Genomic DNA, 23,248 nt, shown 5'->3' on the forward strand with positions numbered 1-23,248 from the left:
CGTATTCATACAGAAGACCAACATCAAGATCAATACCTGCACTGGAAAGATATAACTTTTTATACGACTCCTGATCAAGAACCTACCATGACTGTCGACACTTTGTACGATAAATTACTCGACAGAACAGTCAAGTTTACAAATCGTAAAGGATCCCACTGCTCCGTGACTACACTCCAGATGACCTTGGACCAATTACAAGCCAACCGAGCATTTCGACCTAAGATTACAAGACTACTTATCGTTTCCTTCCAACAAATGCAAAACATAAGGAATGGCTCCTTCACTAAAGAAACGAAGTAACTCCAGACTCACATATTAACGACGCCTGACCAATCAAAAGCTAGCCTCCCTTGAAAAACTCCTCCAGCTCCTGCCAGCCGCCAATCAACATCAAGATGCAGCAATTTTTCGTCCAGCAAGTTGCGGTCAGAGCCTGCAGAGCTCCTGTTGTATCTACATCGTCTTTTGTTATCGTTATTGTGGCTTAGCAGTTGGGTCTAGTCCTGACTCTTCTCTCTTCGACTCAAGACATTCCTCTCCCCGTCTATTCTTCGTACTGTCCCCACTTGCCCCTCGCCCCTCGTGGGTACTTACCTGTGAGTCCGATCTGATCTGATCTGAAGCGAGTAGTCGTGGTAGTAGTAGTAGTAATAGAAGTAGCAGTAGTGGATGCTGTAGTAGTAGTGGTGGTGGTAGTATATTAATGGGGAGCGGTAAACTCATAGAAGTTATTTATTTATTTATTTATTTATTTTGTCTTTGCAAACAGTACATTGAGATTTTGTATTTACAATAGTGGGTTGCAATGCAAAGAGAGCCTCTGTTATGCCTAGACATTATGGGCCAACTTAACAGTATTGGCTTACAGACTACTTAACACTAAGGAGTATATCATAGTTGTACAGTAGGATAGTAATTATTTCATAGTTGTACAGTAGATTATTAATTATAAATGAATCAAAATTTGTATAAGACAAAAGATATATTCATATATTCGAAAATGCTTTTTGTGAAAACAATGATTCAATTATATTCCTGTCAACAATGGATAAAAGGTTCAAAATGATTGTTTCAGTTATGATGTGGGAGTACATAGGTGAGTAAGTGTGTACTGAGTATTTAGCATTTAGTCTAGGGTGATTAAGTGGCTTTTGAGAAGAGTCTTAAATTGATTTTCAGAGTGGGTACTTTAATATCTTCTGGTAATGAATTCCATATTTTGGGGCCCTTTATGTGCATAGAGTTTTTACACAGTGTGATATGGACACGAGGTATATCAAAAAGAGATCCGTGTCTTGTATTGTGGTCATGTGTCCTGTTTAGGTTGGTGAGGAGAAGTTTGAGTGGGGGGTTTGTATTTGCATGTATTGTTCTGTGTATGTAGTAGGCACATGAATAAGTTTGGATGTTCTTAATGGTGAGCAGATTCAGACTTTTGAAAATTGGTGGAGTATGCTGGCGGTAGTGGGAATTTGTTATCATTCTTACTGCTGCCTTTTGCTGGGTTATTAGGGATTTTAGGTAATTGAATGTTGTTGATCCCCATGCACAAATTTCATATGTAAGATAAGGGTATATGAGTGAATGGTACAGTGCCAGGAGAGCTGATTGTGGAACGTAGTACCTTATCTTTGATAGTATGCCTACAGTCTTGGAGATTTTCTTGGTGATTTGTTGTATGTGTCCGGAACTTAAGGCTACTGTCAAGGTGGATACCTAGAAGTTTTCCCTCTGTGAGTCTTGTGACTGATGATCCATTTAGCGTTATGTTAATTGGATCCTTTGCAGATTTGTTTCCAAACTGAATGAAATAGGTTTTATCAGTGTTCAAAGTAAGTTTATTAGTCATCATCCAGGCAGATATTTTCTGTAATTCGGCATTGACTGTGTTTGCTAGTATGACTGTGTTTGGGTGGGAAAAGACATATGTAGTGTCATCTGCAAATAATATGGGTTTGAGTAGCTGTGATGCATTCGGTAGATCATTGATATAGATGAGAAAGACGAGTGGTCCAAGGACGCTTTCTTGTGGGACTCCTACTGTGATTGGTTGGGTGGAAGAGTCTGCATCATTTGCATACACATATCGAGTTCTGTTACTAAAGTATGACTTTAGGTAGTTGAGGGAGTGGCCTCTGATACCATAGTGCAATAATTTGGAGTACAGCAGTTCATGGTCGACTGTATCGAAAGCTTTTCGTAAATCAATGAAAATGCCATGTGTATGAACATGTGTATGATAGCATCATTTGTGCTTTTATTATTCCTGAATCCAAACTGACAAGGGTTTAATATGTTGTGTGAAACGAGGTAGGAACAGCTCCGTCTATGAATTAATTTTTCAAAGATTTTAGAGAGCAGTGGTAAGTTAGATACTGGTCTATAGTTATTCAAGTCAGCTTGGTCACCTCCTTTATGGATCGGAGTGACTCTCGCTATTTTGAGGATTATACAGCTTCAGGGGAATGGTGGTGGTTGTAGAATTAGCTACCTGTACTGCCACCACTGTCGTAGCTGAAAACAAAAACCGAGGTAACCCACGTCTGGTTAACTCAACAGACGCCATAAGAACAACCCGAACAATAGACGCCATAAGAACAACCCGAACAATAGACGCCATAAGAACAACCCGAACAATAGACGCCATACGAACAACCCGAACAATAGACGCCATAAGAACAACCCGAACAATAGACGCCATAAGAACAACCCGAACAATAGACGCTATAAGAACAACCCAAACAATAGGTGTTATATGAACAACCCGAATAGACGTTATAAGAACAACTCGAACAATAGACGCCATAAAAACAACCCGAACAATAGACGCCATAAGAACAACCCGAACAATAGACGCTATAAGAACAACCGGAACAATAGACGCCATAAGAACCTGAACAATAGACGCCATAAAGGAAGTATAAATGATGCATAGGATTGAAGTTACTCATCAGTCCTATGTTATAGGATTGCATTAACTGGTATCACCTCTCAATAGCTAACAACCACTGTCACTGCTGCTAATTCTATCTACAACTACCACTTCTACTACTACCTCCACCACTACTACTACTACTGTGAAAAATTATTATTATATTTATCATTATTAGCAAATCACCTGTAGGAGTTTTACAGGGCATTACCTGAATTGTTACCTGCAAGTAATTTGGTTGAGGTAAGTGGGATTTAAGTTACAGTAGGTCACTGAACTGAAACTTCTCCAACTGCCCACTTCCTTACTACTTTCACAAAAAGCTAGACCTAACATTAAATTAATAATTACAATATAAAAACCAGTGACTCTGGTTCATTGCTGTGGACTGTATTTTTTGTTTTACTTGCTGGGTACACAGAAATATAACTGTTAGTACAAAGAACTTTAATTACCACTTACCATTTAATTGTTGGAAGACAATACTGATGGAACACACCCTAACCTAACCCCTGGCAGCTAGAATTTACGATGGCCAACGTAAAAACTACTGTACTATGGGTAAGCGTCACTTAGCTTAAGTGTATTGTTGAGGATGATGTCCCTTATTTTTCCGTCCTCCACACGCAAATCTTGCGGTCCCGCAAATTTCTGCTCCTAATTCTTCAGCAGGAACGTGTCAGCAATTTCTAAATTACGAATTGAGGCCTAGGTACAACAATTTGGCCTCGGAAGACGCCGATTTATTAGCACCATGCAGACTAGTAATTACTCATTAAATCAACATTGCGTCTCCCACGGCGTTCCTCAGCAGCTGTTACATCCCCCTTCCTCGATTATTATTATTATAAGCAAGGGGGAAGCGCTAAACCCGGAGGATTATACAGCGCCTGGGGGTGGAGGTGGAAGGCATTCAGGCTTAATTCGGGGAACTGGAGCACTGATCCAATTCCCTAAATCAAGAGCCCCTCACCAACATCAAGGAACCTTCCTTGAGGGGCCCCCTTCCTCGAACTTTCTCGATGGGATCAAATCAGCATATTTTATTACACAATTATTATATTATTTATATGTTCTACATTCAGGAAATTATGTAAAAAAAATCCACAACTACTACTACCTCCACCACTACTACTACTACCACCACCGTATATATACAATGACCTCAATTGTTCTCGCCCCACTGTGAAATGACAATGAGCCAGGATTGACCGAAACGTCGCCATAAGGTTCCTCTCCTTATTGCAGGTTTTTGGTGAGTCACTAACCTCCGTCTTTCTGTCTTATAAGTACTAGAAACGCAACAAAATGTGCGAAACATAATATACCCTCTGGTCATGTACTTTGCAACAAAATACTTGGTTAGCGCAGAATTTTCAGAACTTTCGTATTGACTACGAATTCTTAGTGTATATATGAGCCGGCTCTGCTGATTATTATTATTATTATAATCAAGGGGAAGCGCTAAACCCGGCGGCTCTGCTGAACTGACCACATTTAACTCATTTATGTCTGCTTCTCTCGGTAGTACCTTCCCACTCCAACTTTTGTTCACCTCACTCGTTTCTGTTTTTAAGATGGGTCCCACTATCCAATGGTTTATAAATTTCAGGGTACTGTTAATTAAATGGAGCCTCTAAAGTCTGAACTTCCTTAGGATAACAACTTTCACAATGACATATTTGATTAAATGCATTCAAAACCAGGTAAATATATTCATAGGGAGCGCTAACCCCATACGGGTCATACAGCGCATGATGAATGAAAGGCAATCAGATTTGATCCAAGGGAGGATACCTACCTACCTAGGGTAGCCCCAATTCCTCGAATCAAGAGCTTTTACAACACTTGAAGAGATACCTAGAATTTACGATACGATAAGGTCTGGTCTTGTTGCTCAAGCAATGCCCAAGATAAATTATTAATTACGGGGGATAAACAGTAGGCTTTATTTCACAGATTTATTAGCTACTGATTACATATAACTGAGCAGTTGGTAAAGTTTACATATTCCTTGACAAATGGGTCAGGTTTCATCTCATAAGCGATACTTAAACCCAGAAAAGATACTCAAACTTGAAATTATATACCGAAAAATATAATATGGAACAATTTTGGCTGGGTAGCTCCCATTAACACGCTCACAATCTAATAAGAGGCATAGACGGTGAGTTCTGAACTGACAAAGATGTCACAATACACATGACATCAAGCCAAAACATGAGGAAGCTACCATAGCCAAAAACTACTAAATTCAATAAATTTATTAAAGTACCTCCTCATTCTAGCTCCACCTAGTGCTAGCCAGAACATAACCCTGAACTGCAACAAAAGGTGGGCAATATTACTCATTTGCCCTGCTATATCTATTGTTGAAAGTGCAGTGCTGAAAGCCAAACATCCGAAGTCCTCAAACTGGCTGCCCACAGTAATTACTTCAAGTGGCCACGCTAGGTGGAATATTCAGTGCTAATATTCAGTTATGATTGAAATCATAATGAAATACATTAGGACACAGACCTAAGCCCAGCCATCTTGGCTTGATCCGGCTTCCGACTGATGAAAACTGATATCCCATATTGTTTGTATGCTGGCCAGACTAGTGTTTTACGCCACTGCAGAGCATGGCGTAAAACAGTAGTCTGGCCAGCATACAAACTAACAATACGACCTCCAGACAGGAAAACAAATAAATATCGTAAACATAATAGTTTATGCACATTTGTATTCCCTAATTGTTTCTCATAATTTTATTACATATTTGCAAAAGACAGGCATTTGTATCGGGCTGACAAGAGCAATGAATCAATAGGCGATATAATGTTACAGAAGGATTGCATAACAGAATGGTAAAATGCATTTCCATGTACAAATTAAAATCCAAAAGTAGGGTAAGCGTAATACCACGTAGGTTTATATAACTGCAAACAAATGAAATGTATACTCCTTTACAAAAAAAAAATAAATAAGATTACACATGCAATGCTGCAGTAAACGGCCGACTTCTTAAATATATATATATATATATATATATATATATATATATATATATATATATATATATATATATATATATATATATATATATATATATATATATATATATAAATATTTAAATATATATATATATTATATGTATATATATATATATATATATATATATATATATATATATATATATATATATAATATAAATATAGTTAGTTAGTTAGTTAAAGATTAGCCGGTATTCTCCCGGCCCGGGCCTTGTCCAAGTGGTGGCCCGGCCTTGGCTCCCTCTTTAGGGAGTGTCTGAGACCTAAGTCTCCCATGGGAGGAGGCACAAGTACCTCCTCATCTTTGGGACCAACTGTCCCCAGGCCTAGCCACAAGCTAGGCCTCTCTGGTCTGCCATCCCCGCCCCAAGGGGGCAAATGGGAATGACAGTCTTATGAGCTAAAGGCTCGGGCTCAGGCACCTACCCTACCCTAGAAGGGTTAGGCATGGTGTCGATCATATAAATATATATATATATAAATATTTAAATATATATATATAAATATATAAATATAATATGTATATATATATATATAAATATATATATATATATATATATATATATATATATATATATATATATATATATATATATATATATATATATATATATATATATATATATATATATGCAGTACTGCATATATGATTATGCGGTAGATCGCGAAGTGAGTGGTTTGTTTGTTAGCTTGGTGTAAACTTGAAACATAAACTGAAGCTCGTTTGTACTAGCTGGCGCTAATGTTGACGTCTGAGGTGGTAAGAGATATAGTGTGACATGTATAGTAGTGTATACTTGGCACTTTTTAAAGTTATTGTGTCCAGCAGACATTTTTATTCACGTGAAAGTAATTTTAAAATACTTAATACATCAGATGAACGAACATTTGAACCTGTCCAGCTGATAGCCAGAGTTCGGTAATTTCAGTATTATTTGATTCTGATGTCATTTTAACAAATACAAATATTTTAAAGGTACAACATGGTTCAAAAACTTTTTGTTATTATGCCTACGTTTAATAACGAAATGATCAAAACTTTATTACGTCAAACTCTATACTAATTTAAATAATTTGTATTAATATTTTTATCTTTACACATATTAACAATACAATATCTCTTCTCCCAAGAGATTACTGCCATTCATAAATATAAAGAATAATTTTAACAGGGAACAGGAAACAAATGGTTTATACCCATGCTGGAACAAAGTGTTCGGTAAGCATATGCTGCGTCACATGTGTAGAGAGCCCCGTAGCACATCTTAACGAAAGGTTCCGGATTAAGCACTGGGGAGCAGATCGACCTAACTTCCAGCAATCCATAACATCGCGCAGCCCGTTCTATAGTGACGCTGACCGACTTCACAAGAGAAATAGGTGCGGTGTGGCACTGCTGATCTTCCTGCCATGAAGATACCAGCTCATGGAGACTGGAAGCCCTGATGCCAGAAGGCATCAGCCAGTCATTGCCAGCTTCACCATCATAATTACCAAGGAGACCCGTCAAGTGTCCGAAAGTCCATCCCAACACCTTTATCGACAACACACGCCGCTCTCGAAATACTCGTACTGTGATAAAGGGCGACGTTACATTAACTTCTCTTGAAGTTTTCTCAATTATGATTTCTCTTACAGCTAGTCGTTGTGTGCTCATCTCTTGACCGTTGACGTCAATGCGGAAATCTGGTTTAACAGTGACGATAGTGGAGTTGGTAGAAAATGTGATCTGTGATGGGGCTATGGCTTGTGGATGAGCCATGGTAATCTTGTTGGTACCATAGACAACCAAGACAACTTGACACGGTGAACGAGGAGCACGAAGCACGGCGCCATCAAAGGTGACAATCTCTGTGTCACTCACAACCATGGCTGTGCGGTTGTAAGGAGGCAACAAGTCTGTCATACGATGAGGTAGAGAATAATATCCCCAAATTAAGTCTCTTACTGGAACGGGAATGAAAGATGCATAACGCCATACCAGGTTTTCAGCTATCATAATGGGATGTGGCACTGATGATTTGAGAACTTGGGTTAAGGAGTACATTGGAGTGTGCAACGGTATTTTCGCACTGATGTGATTAGTTTCTTTTTCTGCTGAGACGAAATTAAGTTCCTGAAGAAGTTGACTAATTAATGTCTTCGCTTCAAAGGCCATCCAGTTATCCTGAGGAAAATAAAAATATATAATATATATATATATATATATATATATATATATATATATATATATATATATATATATATAAAGAACAGGCTTTGGTAGATACGGGTATTAATAAACATTAAATATGCAGGCTATTTTATTATATATTATTAAACTGTATATATTATATTTATTTTATATATTATTATTATATTTTGCATATTGTGATATTTAATTATATTATATATATTATAATCATGGGAAAAAATCAACTCATCATGTGCCTGGAAATTGGGCAACAAGATTTGATCCGAGGAAGAGGTAGGTATCTCTAGTTCCTTGAATTACGAGCCTTTCTCAAGCATTAAGGCGCTCTTCTTGAAAGGAAAAAGATACGTAATGAATCACAAACAGAAAATACTTAAACAAGCAAGCAAAGAAGAAAGTATACTAACGGAGATGTTTTGGCTGATGACCCAGTTAATGGCTCGCTCCACAGCAGGCATCTGAGAGATCCGTTTTCGTAATTTCACAAGATCTTGCCAGAGATTTAGTCTGACCTTCGTTACGACCTGCTGGATGGCCTCAAACTCCTCCGTGTATCGTTCAATTAAGGTGTCGACGTAATTTTTGAGCATCGTGAAGATGCTAGTTTCTTGCAGGAGTTCCAGCAGGCGGCGCACTGGCTCTGGTACCTCACCACTCTCCACCCATCTTGCCGCCTTCACCAAAACTATTGACACAATCCATTTATGATCTTTATATTTTGTGTCGGTTATAATTACAGGTACCTGTTCGTTTTCGCATCTAGTTTTTCTTTACAAATGAACAAAACCTACTTTGAAAATGTAATTAAAATTTATTTATTTTAAGCTACACGCTCTTGTATCTTTAATTTACAGTTTTGATTTTTATTACTGCACTCTCTTCTTTAAATAATTTAATTATATCTAAAAGCAAGATTGAAATTGAATCTCACAGCATCATTCCAAATTTCATGACCAAAGTACAAATTAGTTATACAAATATCGCAGATTTCCTAACCACATGTAAGACCACATGGCGCTACTTCATTGCTTTTCACAAAGTATGGTTAATTCCTTATTATTTAAACTGAAACTGTGATTTTCGGACACATTTCCTCTTGAAATAAATTTCAGTGAAGATCAAAAAAAAAAATAATAATTTTGCGAATAAGATTTAAGGAAGCTGCATCAGTAACGCATTACGAACAAATTGCCTAGTTTTTCAGTTACAATCCATCTGCTTTTCAATCTTCCCGAAGGATTTACTGGAAATTTTATGAATTTTTATTGATACCTCCTGATATTGTACATTTGAAAAAACAGTTGGAATGTCACTTTCCCAATGTAATACTTCCTTTCATAAGGATATCCCCCTCCTCATGTTCTCCATGTATTCCTGTATCCACTTTAGCACCTTCCTTGTTACTCCTGCCTACATTTCCAGGCTGTGCATCTGCCTGAGGTGTGGCTGTGTTAAATACTATCTTTCAGCCTAATTCTTCTTATTATTATTATTATAAAATTATATTCATAAAAAGGGAGAGATGAAGCTGCAGGGGCCACACAGTACTTGTGCAGTGGGAGGCAATGAGGTTCGATTCAAGGAAGGGAATGTTAGGCCTAGTTCCTTGAATCAAGTCCCTCACCATCGTCAATTAACCTCCCACCTCCCTTGGTCTTACATTCTCATGAATATGCAGACTGCCCATCCATTTCTCTCACCCTCTTGCTATTTTTTACTACTCGGTTAAAGAACTCTAAAGACTCATCATGGCTTTTGCAAGCTTTCAACCCGTACTAGCTATTTCTTGTGTCCGCCTCTGGAGTGCTCCTCTATTTTTCTCTTATTATTTTAATGTTCCAAACCTAATATACGCGTCAGCTAATCTTCTTTTTTTTTTTTTTTTGAAGACCGGGATTACATTCGTGGTTTGTAGCTTCCTTCAGTTTCCTAGTTTCAGATGACACGAAAATCCGTGCTAAAGTCAAATAGAAAAAGAGCGTGCGTGTGTGCAAGTAACTGTTCCTGAATTTGTTTAAACTTGCAAAATATCTCTAAAATGACAACTGCTTCAGAGACAGTGTGTTGCACTCTAATTTTAAAATGGCTTTCACTAGAAAAAGACCCTCATCTAGGTAGTGTGTTAAAATGTGAATCTAGGTAGTGTGTTAAAATGTAAAGCTTACCTTCTACGCACAGCTCAGTAAACGTCTTCAGTTGTTCCCGCAGATTAGTTATTTCTTCGAGGAGAGCATTTATAATGTTGACCCGTGCATCTGCCAAGCCGACTAATAGGCTGTACAAATACCGTGTGACGTAGGAGACAACAGGAGCCACCAAATCACGAAGAGCTTTGTACTGTGGTATGACTCCTTCATACATCACGTTTTGGTATATATCTTGCAATTCATTCTTGACTTCGGTGATAAGCTCGAGGATCTTGGGGTCAGGGAAGTGAATGCCTTGTTCCTGGGCTGCTTCTTTCAGGTAGGTGTACACGCCATCAGCCCAGTTGCTAATAGACTTTATAACTTTACCACACTCTTCCTGCACAGCAGTCTGCAAAATAATTATGAATTTTTTATTAATAACCAAATAATTTCATTAAACTAAACGAATTCCTAACTAAAAAAATATATATCTTGACATTTAAAAACTATGCGCATACAACAATTATTTTAAATCATACAAAAATGAATTTGGTCAAAACAAATGAAAAAATCAATTTTAAAAATATGTTTCGGTCTTAAATATGGTCTGGTAACTTGACAAAACTAGACAAAAAAACCTTCACTTGCTTTTACCCAAAGAAAAATGAGCAGACAAGGCACTCGGCTAACTGTTATATAAAGAAAACCATTTAAGAATTAATATAAACAACAGAAAAAACTTATGAGAATATCACCACTCGAGGTTAAATTCTCTTTTCACTAAGCGAATTAATGGCTCGAGTGGTGCCATCACAAATAAACAAATTTAGATATGTATAAAAGAAACCGCATAAATCAAAAGATGCCTGCTAAACCGTAAATTTTTAAACTGGTTTCTATATCTTCACATTCGCTCCTAATCTAATCTGGTCTACACATTTATCAGCTGAATAACATGATAGTTTGCATTATATGTAAATGATGCACAAGAATACATGTAATTAGAAATTTACCTTCATCGCGCCAAAATCTTCTTTCATGAAAGCCATATCAATCGTGAGCAGAGTTGGAGAAGTAAGCCTTAAGCGCATCATTGCAATAGGACGTGGTACTTGATTATCTTGGGCCTTGACAGACAAACTAGTTTCGATATTATTAGGCGTTTCAAACCCAAACTTTGCAGTAGTATAAAACTTGTCAGTTCCTTGCTTATTGATTGTCAGTGCTATAAAAAGTGGTTTGCAGAGTTTGGAGTCAATGCCATAGCTTCCAATGGGAGAAATATGAGCTACAGCTTTGACCGTGAAGCCGTCACATTCAGGTTCTTCGTCTGGCTTTACTACACCAGCAATGTTTACCACAGTAACTTCCTTGTTCACCACATGGAAAGCTACTGTTCCTTCTCCAGTAGGGATTTGGTCATATTTAGCCGACACTCGGAATAATACGGGCGAAGAGGGAGTCTTCCGGAACTGCATATCAAAGCCAACCATATGTGAAGTATAAGCCGCTATTATGATGACCTTCGGGCTTACCTTCAGTACCTGTGAGAATTACAAGTTTAGAAACATATATTACATAAGAACATAAGAATGGAGGAACACTGAAGAAGGCCTACTGGCCCATACAATGTAGGTCCTTATGATAACCACCACTACCCAAAGCTACCCAAGAATTTACTCCGGTACTACTGTAATAATTTTTCAAGATTTATAAATCATCTCCTACAAGAGAAAACTCTTTAACCTACCCTAGTAGTGAATGATGCCTCAATTTGGACGGTGTTGTTGGCGATCTTGGACGACTGTAGAGTACCTGTAATTTCGTCTGCTTTGTCGGGGAAGATGTCCAACTTAATGGTGCCTCTCATGTTCTCTCCACTGCCTGAGAACAGAGCCTCCATTTGCAAATCTTTGCTCAGCCTTGGATGACTAATGCGGCCTTCATACTTAGACTGCTGATCCCAATGACTATGGGAGGATTTGGCAGTAATCTCGTATTTAGCATCACTCTTTCTTTTATTAGGATAGATTGTCAAACCTGTCTTAGATGGAGAGTACTCTGCTTCACCCTCCACAATGCGGGTTGGAGACTCAAATACTACTGAGTAGGTGCGTGGTGAAAGGTTCTGATAGCTGTAGAGGTATCTCTCTCTGTCAGGAAGTACATCCAAGTTGTCATAGCCTCCTTCGTATCTTCCAGATATATTAAGCGCAGTTTTAAGGAGGTCACGAATGGCTGACAAGTCTAACGCAGAATCAAATAATCTCACACCTCCCTCCGGGAAAGTTTCCAAATCCCACTTAAACATGGTAGCTGGAGTATTCATGTCCGCCTTCCAGATGATGCTATAATAGTTATCCCTGCTATATGACAGGAATTCCACTTCTAGAGGCTTCGTTGCGCTCCGCGTCAAAATTGTGTTCCGTGTCAAAATTGAACTCTGAAGGAAAGCAAGTTAAACTATGTTAATATACCTTTCAATTTTAGTGAATTATTACATTCATGAGGAGCAATTAATCAGTAAAACATACAGCTCTCGGGAAATGGACGGCAATCGGATTCGATCCAAGGAAAGAGAAGCTGGCTCTGAATCAAAAATCTCTTCACCGGCATCTTGGCACTTACCTTCCTTAAAGGAGTGATTGGGTGCCTTGATTCAATGTTGTGAAAACACATTTGTTTTAGTTCCAAATTTAAGGAAAACAAGAGACAGTGCAAAGATATTAATTAAAAATATTTTGCAGTTTGGAGGGATATATTGTGTACCTTTATACGTATATGCTTCTAAACTGTTGTGTTCTGAGCACCTCTGCAAAAACAGTGATTATGTGTGAGTGAGGTGAAAGTGTTGAATGATGATGAAAGTATTTTCTTTTTGGGGATTTTCTTTCTTTTGTGGTCACCCTGCCTCGGTGGGAGACGGCCGACTTGTTAAAAAAAATTATAAAATAAAAAAAATATCACTCCTAATTGTTCTGAAATATCATGCACAGTTTTCAGTCAAGTCTAAAAAAAAAGTTTCCATACAATTTAGGTGTATAGATACATACATATAAATTCTAACAGGTTAATTATGCCTAGCTGCAAGAATAAAATTTGTGCCTGACGCTTAGTACATGGAGGAGCCAAGCATTCACCATTCCCTGCACTGAATGGCCACAAACGGGCCATAATAATAATAATAATAATAATAATAATAATAATAACCATGACAATAATGATAATGATGATAATAATAATAATAATAATAATAATAATAATAATAATAACCATGACAATAATGATAATGATGATGATGATAATAATAATAATAATAATACAGAAAATTAATTCTAACTCGAGATGTTTCATGTTTCACCTTTAGGTACACGAGGCGTTCCTGGGATGAAGTTTGGTGCTTAGCTTCTGTTACGACACTCGTCATGTGGCCTTCTGGCGATGTGTAGCTCAGTTCAGACATAACCTTGTAGTTGTAAGGGGTGTCAAGTTTGACCCACGCAATGACACTTGAAAATATGTGGTCCTCGTTCTTAAGGTTCTTGTAGCTAATAAGGGTCTCCCATATACACGAGTTTTCTTTCTCTACAGCGCTGTTCTTCATTTTAAAGATAAGTGCCTTTTGAGAGGTAGTAGTTATTTCTACATCTAGACCACCGTTCCCATGGAAATAGGCAAAAGGATCTAGTGCAGTAAAGTTAACCTTCACTTCGTAGATCTGCGACATCCACTGGATGGTCCCTCTAAAACAGGAAACAGAAGTCTGGTGTTAATTTCATGGAATAGTTATATTTTTTTTGTAATACAGAATTCATTATTAGAAATAGCATAGTGTAAAAACATACCCAAGCATGCAAACACGCACACACACACCAAGGTAAGGGGATCCAAAAATAAAAATAAACATTCACCATCACTCTTAAAACAAAATGGTTTTTGAGACTTGACGAGCTGTTGGAGTATGACCAGGGTAATATTTTGTGAAGAGATTTAGGGAAACCGGTTAGCCGGGCTCGAGTCCTGGAGGTGGGAAGTACAATGCCTGCACTTTAAAGGAGGGGTTTGGGATATTTCCAGTTTGGAGTAACATCTGAACTGTCATACCTAGGCGCCTTTGCTTAGACAGTGATTATGTGTGAACGATGGTGAAAGTGTTTCTTTTTTGGGTCACCCTGCCTCGGTGGGAGACGGCTGACTTGTTAAAAAAAAGTATTGATATATAATTTTTTATAATATCTTCAACACACACATGAGCCCTCCTTTTATTCCAACTGAATTTGTTTTCCAGAAAAAATAAGTTATCATCACTCACAATGACGTAAATATTTATCGATGAAAAATTTGAAACTACTTGAAAAGAAAACTGAAACGAGTGAAAAAAAAAAATCTGTATACTTCGGCCTCATCACAAACCCTCTTCAGTAGAGGATCTCCGTCTTTAGCCGAAATATACAGTTCCTCATTTTCAAGTTATCTAAAGTAAGTCTATATTTACATATAGGTGTGATGAGGGTCGGCCAATTTGGTCATATAGTAGCCTGTAGCTGCGACTCTCATGTTTGGATTATCATCTGCATCCCAGGAGACATCTATATTGAACTTCCTGTGTTCCAGGTCAACACTGGTAAGGCTTTTCACTCTGCGAGGGGACGAGCTCCGCGGAAATAATAAACTGTTAGCCATAACCCTGACGTAGCGATCGCTGGCAATGAGGTCAATTTCAAGATCCATTAGAACTGGCAGTATAAATTTAAAGGTGATGGTTGTCCTCACAGGCCTTCCTTCAGTCATCATACTCCATTCTCCAGAAAATATTGAATGCTGTTCGTTTTTAACATTAAACGCTATTAATACCTGATTTTCAGACAAAATGAAAGTAGAGGCAATCTTGTGCGTCCTGGAGAATATGTTAATCTTCAAAGCAGTCTGAAGCCTTGTCATTTGCGAAGAGAATGTTGCCATAACTGATCCTTCAGTTTGAAGCAAGATATTGTCTCCGTGCTTGACGGCAGTTTGTATCATATAAAGATCCTGCTCCTGTTCAACCACTCTGCTCTCGACCTTGATGGTTCTCATGAACTCCGGAATGAACACCTGCGAACAATATTTCATGACCAGCATCCAGATTAGAGATTTTAACTAGGAACAAATACACAGGGATACAATTATGTAATTATAAGAGGAAATATGTCCAAACTTCTCTACTAACAGTAACACACTCTCTTTAAATTTTCCAGTAACAACATATAATTTGAAAACAGTAACTGTGACAGCTTACAAATATGGGATAAATTATTATCTTTTAGTACCAACACTCCAGCAACACTGGTTAATTTTTAAGAGTATACATATATATCTTGATAATTTCACAATGACGTGAAACTAAATGACAGGAAAACACTATTTAATATAGACTAGGAACCAGTACCATTACAGGCATGTATTTGGGATTTGACGAGCTGTTTGTGTGAGAGCAGGGTAAAAATATTTTGTGAAGGGATTCAGGGAAACTGGTTAGCTAGTCTTGAGTCCTGAAACTGGGATGTACAATGTCTACACTTTAAAGGAGAGATTTGGGATATTTGCTGTTTGGAGTGACATCTGAACTGTCGTATCTGAGACAGTGATTAGGTGTAAATGATGGTGAAAATGTTTTCTTTTTCAGGGGGGTCACTCTGTTTCGGTGTTGAAACAAAAAATGCGTAAACACGCTGGCCGTCTACCACCGAGGCACGGTGACCCGAAAAAGAAAACTTTCACCATAATTAAGAATATCACTGTCTTGCCAGAGGTGCGCAGATACGACAGTTCTGATATCTCTCCAAACAGCAAATATCCTAAACCCCTCCTTTAGAGTGCAGGCACTGTACTTCCCACACCTCCTTGCTCGCACTCCAACAGTTCGTCAGGTCCCAAAAATCATTTGTCTCCACTCTTATCTAACATGTTCACACATGCCTGCTGTATGTCCAAGCCCCTTACACATAAAACCTCTTTTACCCCTTCCCTACATTAGGAATCTCCAGTACTGTAAACAACTAAAATATTTATTCAGGAGAAACAATGACGTTTATAATAAGTGTAAAGCATAAAGTTGCACAAACCTACCATAACCTTTGTGTTACAAGACTGGCCAGAGCAAGCTTGGATAGCTTCAAGGTCAACCACCTTCACATTCTCGTCAGAACGAATTACTTGTAAAGATGCTCCCTTCATGCCATATTCACAGTGGATACTGGAAGCTGCTTTGTACTCAGCGCGGCCCATTTTCACTGAGGATATTTAGTTTTAATTAGATTATACTCAGCTAATTATTTATTCCACCTAACAAATTATTTATATATTACGTTATTAGAAAATATTAAACTGATATACATAGTCAACAGAAACGTACTGTTCAATATGAAAATTAATTTCCACCACATCTGTTGTTTCTCGTCAAGGTTGACTGACGGTACAAAGTAAGCACATTCACCCTCATTCACTCAATAGCTGTCTTGCCAGAAGAGTGGGGACATTGCAATGCAAATAACCCTCTTAACCCCAACATCCTCATCTATAGTTGATTATTATTATTATTATTATTATCAAAAAGAAGCGCTAAGCCACAAGGACTATACAGCATCTATAGTTGAAAGCGCAGGTTTTGTACTTCCCACCTACAGAAATCAGATCCAGTTAATATATTTGAATTTATTAATTAGTAAATACTTTGCCTTTAGCTGTTGTTTCCGAGATAAAATCCGAGCAGAGCCTTCCTTGTGTACTGTGGGCAGCCTCAACAGAGATCAAGTCTTCATTTCTGCAAGCTATCTTGAATGCAGAGGAAAGTTCAACATTGTCATCAGACTCTGACGTTCGACGGATGTAAGAGCTGACCAGCCAGCCTCTCAGGCCAGTGTGAAACTCAATCTTGCGCAGCTTCGTTGGTATAGGAAGGTGGAAATGCGGAAGGTACCTCAGATCTGCGCCAACTATATATAAATAAAGAAAAAAATGTGATGGCTATAATATAAATTTGTCAAAACCAATTTTCATATAGAATGTGATATCCAACAATCTCATGAATAAAATCAAGAAATCCGTGTGAAGGGAGAGAGAGAGGAAGGTAAGGAAAAAGAGAATGTACTCTATAACTAACAATAAAATTGTCACTGAAATAGTACGTACATGCTAGACTGAAATCCAAGTAATTTCTTAAAGCATTCTGTGTCCTGGATAAAAGGTCAAGAGAGACTTCAGAACCATTGGCTTTCTTGACAAGCTTGCTCTCGAAGATTTTTGATTCATCATGGAGATTCCTACTTCGACTACTGTATATGTCAAGATTATATTCCTTCCCATTCGTTGATGACTTTATCTTGATATCTACTTTAATCCCACGGGATATATCTGTCATACTAGACTGGTGTCTGGCATGAACAGTCACAGCTTTATGATCATCTCTGTTGATAAGGGTGACCCAAATGCTGCTGGTGAGTGCAGATGATCTTATTCTGGCGGACATAATATAGGAATCTTCCTCTATGGTGTGGGATAAATATGTTTCGACCTCTCTTGGTATAGAAGATCCTGGTGTGTCTACCTTAATTACCATCATTTTGCTTCCTTTCTTCTTCTGAATGGATGTAGTTAGGTGATAGCCCATCATAGAAGACTCTGTCTTCTCGATGTACAACTTAGCAACAGCCGGAGCCCCAAGCGGTAGAGAACTGCTGCGGAAGATGTCTGGGATGTCCATCTCATAACAGAACTTAAGACCTAACACGGATTCAAGACTATTCACACATGAGTGACTTCTGACTCTAATGTCCCTCATGGATGTTGGAATGATCTTGGTTTCTGGGCTGCCTCTCACACTCTTCATAAGGTATGTCTCGCTCTTCATATTAATAATTTCCATCTTTTCAGGAAGATCCAACTGAATTTCTAGCTCTTGATTGTCCTTGCTCACGACGCTGAGAGAGAGACCATTGCTACTCGAGATGTTTGTAGTCATCTTGATTCCTGTCTTATCGAGGTAGGCATCATAGCCAACAAAGCTATCTACGTGTACAGATAAGCTAGGATAAACCCTGATAATATTTTCATCCTTCTTCCATTTAGATAAGATGTCAACTAGGTTAAGATTTCCTTCCATTTTTAGCCCAGCAACAGCTGTTCCTTCCATCTTAACCTTGAGTGGAGTTCCCTGGATAGTAGGTAAGAAGTATTCAAGAGACATCTGAGCACTTCGGGCTGAATTGATGTTCAAGTTATTCATTTCCGGAATGATGTTTTCAAAGTAAGATAAAAGAGATTCAATCAAATTGTCAGCACTGATATCCTTTAGGTCTTCATGAATTGATGTAAAAACTATCTCTTGTCCCATAAAACGAGCAAAAAGGTCAGCCTTCACAACTCTTGATCCGTCATTGAAAATTTTATGGAATATTCTGGATAATACAGACTTATCAGCTAAACGTTTTAGTCCAAATTTTTGCTGTATATATTCAACAAATTTCTTTCCATTCTTCTCAACATTTTTTGCAATTTCACTGAATATTTGTCCTACACTAGCTTTCTGGATGTAACCTTTAGGCCCAAATAAATGTTCAATGACTGGTTCTAAACCCTCAAAGCGTGCACCAACCTCGCCTATGTTCATTGAAATTCCCTCTAAAGCGGCAGTGATGTTGAAATCAATGGAACGAGGGACGAAGGATCCCGCGTCGTAAATAATGTTGGACTCCAAGCCAGCACCAACGCCCGCAGAAGGTGAGAAATATGACAGGTCTATATTGCGAGAATATTTTCTGATATCTGCGTTAAAATCTCTGGGAATAACGATATTTGTCAAAAGGTATCGTAGGTGTAATTTGTCAGGAGCATCTGACTGCTGAAGGTTAAGAAGATGACTCAGGATGAATGCTCGAACTGAAATTATAAAAAGTATAAATATTATTATTTTAGATTTTTGACATATATGATGGATGTTATTTACTGGTATTTAACAAAAATAAGTTAAAGTGAGAACTATAATCTTAATTACCTTGTGTGTTTTCCTCCTTGGATATCTGAAAGACAATCTCTTCAAAGTCTCTTTCTTCAGCACATTTAACAGCCTCAAGGTAGGCTGCAATACGGACCTCAGTGGGTTTCTCAGGATTAACAGCAAAATTCACAAGTTTCTCGGATGTCTGTAGGATGGTTTGCAAGAAAAAATTCAGTGTTTAATAGTAAATTGCTATATATTTTAAAACACACACACACACACAAACACGCATGCACGCACGCATGCACACACACATATACATGTATTCAATAACAATACTGCGACTAGCCGAGGACTAGAACCCATGTCGTTTTGGCCCGCTTCATGGTGAGCCAAAATCATATGAAGCTCTAACCTACAGGACCACTCAATCCTACAAAGATCACGCACTCAGCAGAGCTAGGTGTTTTACCGTGATTCGAGGACATACGGTGGTGTGAGTGCCTCTGAGCTTATTTCATTCTATTCCCTGTTTGGTATACTATCTTCCACAAGCAGTATATATATTATTGTAACCACGAAAGAGTGGTATTTAATCAATATATATATATATATATATATATATATATATATATATATATATATATATATATATATATATATATATATATATATATATATATATATATATGTATATATATATGTATGTCGTGCCGAATAGGCAGAACTTGCGATCTTGGCTTAAATAGCAACGTTCATCTTGCCATATAGGACAAGTGAAAATTTGTGTATGCAATAATTTCGCCAAAATCATTCTGAACCTAACGAAAAAAATATATTTCACTGTGTTTGTTTAGTATTAAATTTATGTAAACAAATCTAAAATATATTTAGTTGGGTTAGGCTAAAATAAATTGCTCTTGATATAATAAGGTTAGGTAAGTTTTCTAAGATTCTTTTGGTGCAAAATTAAAAATTTTTACATCAACATTAATGAAAAAAATATATCTTTAAACGTATAAGAGAAAATTTTAGAAAGGACTTAATTTTAAATGAGTTCTTGCTAATTGACCAGTTTTGCATATTCGGCACGACATGTATATATATATGTGTATATATATATATATAATATATATATATATATATATATATATATATATATATATATATATATATATATATATATATATATATATATGTATATATATATGTATATATATATGTATATATATATATATATATATATATATATATATATATATATATATATATATATATATATATATATATATATATATATATATATATATATATATATATATATATGTCGTGCCGAATATGTAAAACTGGTCAATTAGCAAGAACTCATTTAAAATTAAGTCCTTTCTGAAATTTTCTCTTATACGTTTAAAGATATATTTTTTTCATTAATGTTAATGTAAAAAATTTTAATTTTGCACCAAAAGAATCTTAGAAAACTTACCTAACCTTATTATAACAGGAGCAATTTATTTTAGCCTAACCCAACTAAATATGTTTTAAATACGTTTACAATAATTTAGTACTAAACAAATACAATAAAATATATATTTTTCGATAGGTTCAGAATGATTTTGACGAAATTATTGCATACACAAATTTTCACTTGTCTTATATGGCAAGATGAGTTTTGCTATTTAAGCCAAGATGGCAAGTTCTGCCTATTCGGCACGACATATATATACATACATACATATATATATATATATATATATATATATATATATATATATATATATATATATATATATATATATATATATATATATATATATATATATATATATATATATATATATATATATATATATATGTATATATACACATATTTATAATTCTTTTTTCAACACGTCGGCCATCTCCCACGGAAGCAGGGTGACCCAAAAAAGATTTTTTTTCACCATCATTCACACATAATCACTGTCTTTGCAGAGGAGCTCAGATAGGACAGGCTCTTTATGGACTGTAAAATTATGAGAGGGGCGGGATTAAATTATAGGGAATCAAATACAAAATGGGGGTTGACAGTTACTTTTTGTCGATGATACTGTGCTTTTGGGAGATTTTAAAGAGAAGTTGCAAAGGTAAGTGGTCGAGTTTGGAAGTGCGTGCAAAGATAGAAAGCTAAAAGTGAACACATAAAAGGAAAGTAATGAGGGTATAAACGCGTTAGGTAAAGAAAAATTGGATATCACACCGGAGGGAGGGAGGATGGAAGAAGTGAATGTGTTCAGATATTTGGGAGTACATATGTCAACTGAGGGGTTTATGAAAGAGGAAGTTAACCATGGAACTGATGAAGGAAAAAAAGGTGAGTGGTGCATTGAGGTATCTGTAGTGACAAAAAAAATACGTTATCCCTGAGGGCAAAGAAGGGAATCTATGAGAGTACAGAGGTACCAACACTCTTATATGGGTATGAAGCATGGGTTGTGAATGTTGCAGCGAGAAAGAGGCTGGAGGCAGTGATGTGTCTAAGGGCAATGTGTGTGTTGTAATATTATGCTGAGAATTCGTAGTGTGGGAATTAGGTGAGGAGGGGTTATTGAGGTGGTTTGGTCATTCAGAAAGGATGCCGTAAAATAGGTTGACTTGGAGGGTGTATAAAACTGTAGTAGAGGGGAGGAGGGGTAGGGGTCGTCCTTGAAAAGTCTGGACGGAAAGGAGTAAAAGTGGTTTGGGGTGCAAGGGCCCCGGACATGCAGCAGGCGTAAGTAGCGTATTATTATAATCATGGGGGAGCGCTAAACCCGTAGGGTTTTACAGCGTCTGTTGGGGGGGGATGGAAGGTATTCAGGCTTCATTCATTAAACTGGTGCACAGAGCCAATTTCCTAGATCAAGAGTCCCTCACCAGCGTCAAGGAACCTCCCTTGAGGGGATGTAGCGTGTTAGATAGGAGTGAGTGGAAACGAATGGTTTCTGGGACCTGACGAGCTCTTGGAGTGTTAGCAGGGTAATATTTTGTGAAGGGATTCGGGGAAACCGGTTAGCCGGACTTAAGCTGGAGGTCGGAAGTACAATGCCTGCACTTTTAAAGGAGTTGCTTGGATATTTCTAGCTTGGAGTGACATCTAAACTGTCATATCTGGGCGCCTCTGCAGACAGTGATATTATGTGAATGATGGAGAAAGTGTTGAATGATGGTGAAAGTGTTTCTTTTTGGGTCATCCTGCCTCGGTGGAAGACGGCCGACGTGTTAAAAAAATGAAACGGTGCCCAGTACTAACAACCGAGATCGTCTCGGTACCATACCAACTAGGCCACAACTATACATAAAAAATCTTAAAACATAACTGAGAAAGCTCTAGCTGTTGTTCAGTTAGTCAGTAAGTGGCCAGGCTTCAAACACCTTTTATTGTACAGCAATAAAGGAATGGAACAGACTGCATGCACATGTCAAAGCCAGTCATCGCATGAACCAGTTCAAGAAGTGCCAAAAGGTGTCCGATGGATGTAGCTACAGAAAGGGAGGGGAATGATTTTTTATTTTTTAGCTAACACACGTGTAATTTTACATTATTCCTAGTAATAACCCTCGTATTGTCTTAATGACCCTCGTGTAGTAGATAGTCTTTTTAGTATAATAATAAGGTGTTATCTTCATTATAGAATAATAATAAAATATTACAACCTTTATATTATAATAATAAGGTAAAAGGACCCCAATGGAAATAAGTCACTCTGACTTTTTTGGGTTATCCCAGGTTCTCTACACATATGCTGCTATGTATGATATTCTATGTAACTGTATCTGTGTATACCTGAATAAATTTACTCATTTTGCAGGAAAACTGACAGTACACGGCTTTTGACGACACATCGCATGCGCGTTTTATCTTACCATGAAATGATTTCCTAATATGGTTCAAATTTTACCAAGTAATCAACTGTTGATTTGGCTAGCAGGCTCACAAGTCTGATTAAATAATATTTGTTTAAA

The 23,248-nt window shown here is 37.2% G+C and overlaps 2 protein-coding genes across 4 annotated transcripts in view; one reads left to right on the plus strand and one right to left on the minus strand.

The window, feature by feature from the left end:
- LOC138853826 (uncharacterized) overlaps positions 1 to 23,248 on the plus strand; it is a 152,661-nt gene that overhangs the window by 115,572 nt on the left and 13,841 nt on the right. The gene's annotated exons all lie outside the window — the stretch shown is intronic.
- LOC128695758 (vitellogenin-like) overlaps positions 6,592 to 23,248 on the minus strand; it is a 36,647-nt gene continuing 19,990 nt past the window's right edge. Inside the window, exons 5-15 of one of the 3 annotated variants that reach the window (XM_070092961.1) lie at positions 19,325 to 19,472; positions 17,464 to 19,209; positions 17,010 to 17,267; positions 16,402 to 16,565; positions 14,789 to 15,387; positions 13,655 to 14,036; positions 12,044 to 12,736; positions 11,307 to 11,837; positions 10,330 to 10,702; positions 8,572 to 8,849; positions 6,592 to 8,137 (exon numbers count right to left, since the gene is read on the minus strand). In XM_070092961.1, the coding sequence (XP_069949062.1) occupies positions 7,136 to 8,137; positions 8,572 to 8,849; positions 10,330 to 10,702; positions 11,307 to 11,837; positions 12,044 to 12,736; positions 13,655 to 14,036; positions 14,789 to 15,387; positions 16,402 to 16,565; positions 17,010 to 17,267; positions 17,464 to 19,209; positions 19,325 to 19,472 (6,174 nt within the window). In that variant the 3' untranslated portion in view covers positions 6,592 to 7,135. The remainder of the gene's footprint in view (positions 8,138 to 8,571; positions 8,850 to 10,329; positions 10,703 to 11,306; positions 11,838 to 12,043; positions 12,737 to 13,654; positions 14,037 to 14,788; positions 15,388 to 16,401; positions 16,566 to 17,009; positions 17,268 to 17,463; positions 19,210 to 19,324; positions 19,473 to 23,248) is intronic. The other 2 variants (XM_070092964.1, XM_070092962.1) reach the window with 2 other exon arrangements.

Source organism: Cherax quadricarinatus, chromosome 41 (assembly GCF_038502225.1).
Source record: "Cherax quadricarinatus isolate ZL_2023a chromosome 41, ASM3850222v1, whole genome shotgun sequence".
NCBI classification, from domain to species: domain Eukaryota; kingdom Metazoa; phylum Arthropoda; class Malacostraca; order Decapoda; family Parastacidae; genus Cherax; species Cherax quadricarinatus.